Source organism: Medicago truncatula, chromosome 8 (assembly GCF_003473485.1).
Source record: "Medicago truncatula cultivar Jemalong A17 chromosome 8, MtrunA17r5.0-ANR, whole genome shotgun sequence".
NCBI lineage: Eukaryota > Viridiplantae > Streptophyta > Magnoliopsida > Fabales > Fabaceae > Medicago > Medicago truncatula.
Genome location: NC_053049.1, coordinates 13154879 through 13162840, shown reverse-complemented (window position 1 = coordinate 13162840; position 7962 = coordinate 13154879). Strand labels below are relative to the sequence as shown.

Genomic DNA, 7962 nt, shown 5'->3' with positions numbered 1-7962 from the left:
CTTAGCATCAAAACAGTCAAACTAGCACAGAAACAGGTGGGAATACGCTTCCAGCAGGCGCTTCGTACCTGCAATGAGCGCCCTGCACCTTGTACCTGGATGACATGGGGGCTATGCGCCCACTCTACCTTGTTCACTGCTGCTGTTCCAAAAATTCATTTTTTAACTAGAATGATCTCAATACTTGGCACACACCATAGTTTCAAATTGTGGCTGCAATATTGTCGTTGCATAGGGCATCATACTGCAATTGCTGTGTCATTTTCAATCATGTGCACAATTACATCGCAACCATATGAAAAGATTTCGGCCATGTTCATTCTAATTTTTTCAATAAATATTAAAATTTTGTAACACCAAATCTCTATTTGCTTCAAATATAATGAAACACTTTTGTTTAACAATCTCTCAATGGTGCCTTTCAAGCACCTCGTAATCGGTGTTTTCCAAAGTAAAATGAGCCTTCATTATGGTGGATAAATAGTGTAACGAAACAATGGTGTCACTTTGTATAGTTTGTATAAATTCAAAACTATTTCACACCACAACTGCCGTAATGCGCGTCGCGTCAACCACAATGACCGCAATTGCAAAGACCGCAACCCCAACCACAATTAGAACCATGGTGCCCATATAAAAATATAATGTATTAATTAAATATTAAATATAGATCACTAAGCCTTGCAATTTAATTTACCCAAAACATGCAAGTTCTTTTATCCCATATATATCTTCTAATGTATTTTCAAAAATTGTCTCATTTGGGTTTAACTTGAAGCTATGCCCTAATGAATAATAATAATGTATATACTAGGGAATATCACGCTTGCATTGGAATTCAAGGAATAGGAGAGTCCTTAATACAAATTAAAGAGGTTCTTTGTTTTTAAGCAATATATCTCTATTGTACTTGACAGTGATGTGTCTTGCAACCTCTAAACTTGGAACTCTTCGGTTTCTCATTATTTTCTTTTGGATTAAATATATTTTAGCCTCTGTAGTTCTCTTGAATTTTATCTTTATGTGAACATTGATTGTGGCCAAAAGATGAAATAATAATAAAGTTCTATGATCTGTCTTGCAAGTTTCCCATAACAAAAACATCAATTAATTATTTATGCAGAAGAAGTAAGCTAATTGAAACATGCTTTATTTTTATCCTTTCTTTTCTATATTTCAGCTTATATATATAAATATAAATCTATGCTTAGGGACCCTATAGACTGTTTATCATCATATGTTAATGTGTTATAAGTCAAGAATGAAAATGTTTTTTCAGAAACTTACCAACTCCTATTCTCTTGTTTGGCTTCCATTACTGCTTATTCTCCTAAATAAAGTTTCAGTTAATGGTGTTGAACAAAAGGCAATTAATTTCTTATCCTTCTTCATTCCATACATTAACTTATATCAGTTTAATTTCTTTCAAATTTGAGCAATCTCCTAACATGTTTTTGTGTTTTATTCTTTATTAACTTAGACAATTAATATTTTGCAGAACTTTTACATTGTTTTCCTAGGAGGAGATCATCCTGTTAGTAGAGAAGGAGCAGTAGAGACTCATTTAAATATTCTCTCAGCTGTTAAAGAAAGGTAGACGTCTACTTAATTTGGTCCCTAAATGTGTGAGGCAATGTCACTATAGTCCCCGAGAGGATCAAAATTACAAAAGTATTCTTGAGTGTATCTTCTGTTGGTAATAGGACCAAACTTACTGATAGAACACACATTTGAGCCGAACTAAATAGAGAAAAACATATTTAAGGACCAAAATAATGTTAGAACCTGTGTTGGGGATCTGCTGCAATACCTTGATCAAGAAGATGAACATGATGAAAAGTACACATGAATTCCAAAGAGTGTGTGGGACACACTAACCTTTAGGTACGATTCGCCTCCACCAGTTATGCCAACCGGATGCAAAAGGGTTATACCGGCGATTCCCCTTCAGGATACGATGAAATCCTTGACATGACTTGCACATTCACACCAAGCATATCGACAATTGTAGTTTACTGAATAAAGTTCTGTCAATTTCTCTCGTGCACTAGAGAAAAGAAAGAATTATTTAGTATAATTTTCGGCAGAATTTTGACACACAACAATGTGATTTTCTGTCTATATTTTTGACTTCTTTTCTGCCTCCATAATGCATCTATTTACAGAGAAATTTATGTCCTGTGGTGAAGAGAAACAACTCTTTAGAAGAGTTTGCTCATGAATGGTTATATTGCTTCAATTGTCGAGCATTACACCTTTTCTCTAAAAGGTCTCTATTTAACCATTGCAACTTTCCAAATATATTTTGGAAATTTCTCTCACAAATAATTAATGTGGCCTCTCCTAAACAATCTTACAGATGTTTATGCAGTAGATGATAATCTTAAATAAATCAATGCAAACTGGCCTGTAGTTTTAAAATTAAAGGCATTATCTCAATATCCTATGACAAAAGTTTCTTTCATTTATGTCCCTTTTTGTTTTAATCTTTGTTTACTTAGCAGCCACGTTGAAGCCAAAGAGTCCATAGTATACAGCTACACAAAGAGCTTTAATGCATTTGCTGCTAAACTATCCGAGGATGAAGCCAACAAGTTATCTAGCATGAATGAAGTGCTTTCAGTAATTCCGAATCAATACCGCAAGCTACACACAACAAGATCATGGGACTTTATTGGATTACCATTGACAGCTAAGAGAAAACTGAAGTCAGAGGGTGACACAATCGTGGCGCTTTTGGATACAGGTTTATGATATCTTTCAACTCATTATGATTTTCTTGTTCTTTATGATAGATTTTATGTAATGGTATCTCATGATTTGTTTATAAAACAACGTTTCTTTATTGGTGAGGTAGGGATAACTCCTGAGTTTCAAAGCTTCAAGGATGACGGATTTGGTCCTCCACCTGCTAAATGGAAAGGAACTTGTGACAAATATGTTAATTTCTCAGGCTGCAATAAGTAACATCCCTATCCTTATGTACACTATGTAGCTATATGATTAATGTATTACTAATGACTAATCTAGGCAGAAAAGATTAGATAGAAATCACCACATGAAAATGCGATACAAGAGATATAGTGGATATATTAAATCTGTGAACTTAACATATAAATGGTAGTATCATTATTATTTAAGTATTTTTCTTCAATTCTACATTACATTATTTCAAATAGTTATAATAAGTGGACATTGAAAAAATCAAACAATAAATCTTATCATTAATCATTTAATAATTGAATTGACTGCTACTATTTGGTGTATAAGTTTTATTATCGCTTACATTATGTATTATATTCTCCTTGGCATCACACTTGATGGAAAACTTGAAGCAAGATCATTGGAGCCAAATACTTCAAGCTTGATGGAAGGTCCAATCCATCTGATATACTATCTCCTATAGATGTGGAAGGCCATGGCACTCATACAGCATCAACAGCAGCAGGAAATATTGTTCCGAATGCAAGTCTCTTCGGATTAGCCAAAGGCATGGCACGTGGGGCGGTGCATTCAGCCAGGTTGGCAATTTACAAAATCTGTTGGACAGAAGATGGATGTGCTGATATGGACATACTTGCAGCATTTGAGGCTGCTATACATGACGGCGTGGATGTCATATCCGTTTCGTTAGGTGGAGGAAATGAAAATTATGCGCAGGACTCTATAGCAATTGGTGCATTTCATGCCATGAGGAAAGGCATAATCACAGTTGCCTCGGCTGGAAATGGTGGTCCAACTATGGCAACTGTCGTAAATAACGCCCCATGGATTGTCACAGTAGCTGCTAGTGGCATTGATAGGGACTTCCAGAGCACTATAGAGTTGGGGAGTAGAAAAAATGTTTCTGTAAGTTTCATTCATTTTGGCAATTACAAATTCTACGAATTTGAATTTGTTTTTTTTTTTAATCGAAAATACTAGCTTGAAATCTGAACCGTCTGATTTTGATTGAACGGCCACCAATGTGGCTGATTGTGTGCTGTCTCGGACTCTCAACACAACACAAATCCTTATTCTACATGTAACCAATCTAACATTGAGAGTTATTCAGGGAGAAGGAGTAAGTACCTTCAGTCCAAAACAAAAACAGTACCCCCTCGTTAATGGGATGGATGCAGCGCGAGCCTCTTCAAGCAAGGAAGATGCTAAGTAAGTTTTGCTTTCATATTCAATAATACCTGATTAAGTTTCTTATGTTAATAAAACAAAATTCCTTAATACATCGATAGGTTCTGTGATGGAGACTCTTTAGAGCCAAAAAAGGTGAAGGGAAAGATTGTTTACTGTAGATATAGAACATGGGGCACTGATGCTGTTGTGAAAGCAATAGGAGGCATTGGCACTATAATTGAAAATGATCAATTTGTAGATTTCGCTCAAATATTCAGTGCTCCAGCTACCTTTGTGAATGAAAGCACAGGTCAAGCTATTACCAATTATATAAAATCTACAAGGTATCTCTAATCATTCTTAAACAGGCTAATAGTTAAATATTTGCTACAATTACAACCAATGAACCAACACTTTTTCTACCGGATTTTCCAATAACATAGATTTTACATAAATTTCTTGTTCAACATAGATCACCCTCAGCAGTGATACATAAGAGCCAGGAAGTGAAAATACCAGCTCCATTTGTTGCTTCTTTTTCATCTAGGGGTCCAAATCCAGGATCTCAGCGTATTCTCAAGGTATTAAAGTTGCTAACTTTCATTCATTTTGTAATTACTGCACTTTTTTTAGCTTCTTGTTCTTGAATATTGACCATAAAGTAGTATTTTGTTCAATAATATCTTGTATGCAGCCTGACATAACAGCTCCTGGCATTAACATCTTGGCTGCATATACACTTAAGACATCAATTAGTGGTTTAGAAGGCGACACTCAATTTTCAGAATTTACACTGATGTCCGGTACATCAATGTCATGCCCTCATGTTTCTGGAGTAGCAGCATATGTGAAGTCATTTCACCCAGATTGGACTCCTGCCGCAATCAGATCAGCAATAATTACCACAGGTGATAAATTAAAGCTTATTTCAACTTATGTGAAGTTCATTGTTTGTTTCAGGAGTGAAAACCAAACCGAAAAGTTACAACAGTTCAGTAAAACTAAGCCGAAATGGCATAAACTGCACTGGTTCTGTGGTTCCGAAACGGAAATACTTACAGAAAACCAAACTGTACATTTTCAAATCAAATTGACTTGTGTTTATACTCTTTGTATAGCTAAACCTATGAGCCAGAAAGTTAACAGGGAGGCCGAGTTCGCATTTGGTGCTGGTCAAGTTAATCCAACAAGAGCTGTGAATCCTGGTTTAGTCTATGACATGGATGACTTTGCTTATATTCAGTTCTTATGCCATGAAGGATATAATGGTTCCACTTTATCAGTACTAATTGGCTCTTCTATAAATTGCACTTCTTTGCTTCCTGGGATTGGTCATGATGCTATTAACTATCCTAGCATGCAATTAAATGTGAAAAGAAACACAGACACAACAATAGGAGTTTTCAGGAGAAGAGTTACCAATGTAGGTCCTGGACAAACCATCTTTAATGCCACCATCAAATCTCCAAAAGGAGTGGAAATTACAGTGAAGCCTACTAGTCTCATTTTCTCTCACACCTTGCAAAAGAGGAGCTTCAAGGTAGTTGTGAAAGCAAAATCTATGGCAAGTATGAAAATTGTATCAGCTTCCCTTATTTGGAGAAGCCCTCGTTATATCGTTAGAAGCCCTATTGTTATCTACAGTCCGTAAAGTTACAATTAACAGTGGAAAAAGTCAAGCTTGTAGCGTTGCCTGTTAACATGTTTAACACTTCTATCAATTCTTTTGCTTAATGTTTACATTTTCATCCCACAATATTGACTCGATGAATTGTGTATGGATTTAAATTTACTCTTGAGAATAGAGAAAATAAGCTGAGTAAACATGGCAATCAATATCAATAAAAATTACATCTTACATGCTACTGACTTGTGTTGCATCAGAACTAATTATTTCCTTGGAATCTTTTAGCCCTCCTTTTGCCTCTTTTTAGCTCTTATATTTATGACCAACTTGAGAAAACAAGTTAAAAGAATCAACAAAAACTCGAAGTTTCAAACAGATAAAATGGAGGCATTTATTGTAGAAAAAATATCATTAATACAATTGAAACAGAAAGCAAAGGCATATGCAAATAAAAGAGAATTAAGCATTAAAGACCACAAATATTTCCTTCATAACATTCATCTTGGTATAAAATCCTAAATCTAGTGACAAAGTTTATTAGACTACCGAAAAAATTAGTTATTCATTCCTACAAAAGAAAGAAGATTTTCCTTATAAGTTACGATCTGCAACCAAGCTGGTGACTCTGCTTTAACCCCAATTTCCTCAATCCTTTGGGTACTTAAATCAATCCAGGCTAACTCCTCATCTTCTTTTAGGTAGAACATAACGCTCTTTATTCTTACCCCGATAGGACGACCAATGCAAGGTACAGGGCCAAGAACAAAGAGTTTAGTCCATGATTCATTCACAGCAAGCTCACCCAAAATCCATATGTGCAAATAACCGGTGTTGACGACATTATGGATGAAAGCCACAGATCCATGTAACACCGCCAAGTCCTTTTTCGTGCTCATTCCATCTTTCAAGTCAAATGAGGGTAAGGTTGTTTCAAAGAATATCTCATTGGTAAAGTCAAACGATGCCATTTGATCGTTTACCTGCCAATGACACAATTCATTCAAGTTCATCATGCAACGACCATGCAAAAAAACAGACAAATCCATATCGAGTTTCCTCCAAGAGTTACTTCTGAGGCTATATATCTCCAAGAATGGTTCATAGACCTGTAATTCATGCCCTTCCCAGAAATGGCTATCATAGAACATATATTGCTTCCATAAAGGGTCATCCTTCCTCCATAAAAGGCTCTCCTTGCGAGGCAAATATATCCAATTATCTTCAAAGTATATGTGATAATTAGCCACCCTAATCACCTTATAATCATTTGTAACAGGGTCATAACCAAATGCGAAGGGACGAGGATTAAACTCAATGTTCTCATACGGCTGATGGCTATGAGGAACAACCTTAAATTCCTCGGTGGCTGGATTCCACAATACAATGGTTTTGTTGGCATTAAGGCTGTCATTATAGAGACAAAGAACGCCATTAATACCGGCAGAACACAGAATACGAATAAATGAGTCATTCTCAAGAAGAGGTGTTGGCAAGTCTAATCTGACACTATTCTCAAACTTCTCACCGGAAAGCGTGTACAGTGAGGTGTGGTAGGGGCGCCTGCCTTCCATTTGCTTTAGGAGGACACACGTGTTTTCGTCGTCCTCATCATGTTTGGATAGTAAGAAATTGGTGCGGAACATGTTCATGAAAATAGAGTTTTGGAACAAAAGAGACCATGATTTTTGAGCACAAGTGAAACGTGTGAGAGATTTAAGAGGCAATTTGGAGAGAATTGAGAAAGTAAGATCGTCAGGTATGTGTGAAGAAGTACTAACCTTCTTCTTATCTGTTGTTGCAGAAGCAGCAGCCATGAATTGATACAGAAACAGATTGAAGAGAGAGCTCTGAATCTGATTGCTTGTTGGGTTGAGGAGGACAGTCAAACCATGAAATATATTTCCAATTGTTTTTGTCATTTTTGGTATATATTTAATTTTTTTAAATGTGAAATATATTTCTTTGGTATATATTTCTTTGCTTAATTGATAAGAAATTGTTGTACCATAAAATAATTGTATATCTTTTTTTTCTAAACAATGATCCAATTTGATATTGAAGGAGTTTTTCTATTCACACTTTATATATTTGTGGTTACACCCAGTTTTTTTAAAAAGTTTTTGATAATATCAAAATTGTCATTTTATATAAATTTTTGGCCAAACTTCACTTTTCGCCCTCTAAGTTTCAAAATGTTGCGATTTTGGCCCCCTATTAAAAAA

The 7962-nt window shown here is 35.5% G+C and overlaps 2 protein-coding genes across 3 annotated transcripts; one reads left to right on the top strand and one right to left on the bottom strand.

Moving 5' to 3' along the window:
- The first annotated feature begins 1237 nt into the window (after positions 1-1237).
- Positions 1238-5871, top strand: LOC25500988 (subtilisin-like protease SBT4.14). Of its 2 annotated transcripts, none has more exons than XM_024771752.2 (10): positions 1238-1366; positions 1499-1593; positions 2502-2746; positions 2858-2963; positions 3336-3849; positions 4055-4152; positions 4233-4457; positions 4586-4694; positions 4808-5021; positions 5232-5871. In XM_024771752.2, the coding sequence occupies exons 1-10, from the start codon at positions 1238-1240 to the stop codon at positions 5762-5764; spliced, it is 2268 nt and encodes a 755-aa protein (XP_024627520.1). In that variant the 3' UTR covers positions 5765-5871. The 2 variants fall into 2 exon arrangements, with proteins under 2 accessions (XP_024627520.1, XP_013444980.1); XM_013589526.3 differs by having other exon boundaries at positions 2505-2746; positions 5232-5764.
- A 423-nt stretch (positions 5872-6294) lies between these two features.
- LOC25500987 (F-box protein CPR1) lies at positions 6295-7659 on the bottom strand. Its single transcript, XM_013589524.2, has one exon. The coding sequence runs from the start codon at positions 7657-7659 to the stop codon at positions 6295-6297; it is 1365 nt and encodes a 454-aa protein (XP_013444978.2).
- Positions 7660-7962: the final 303 nt, after the last annotated feature.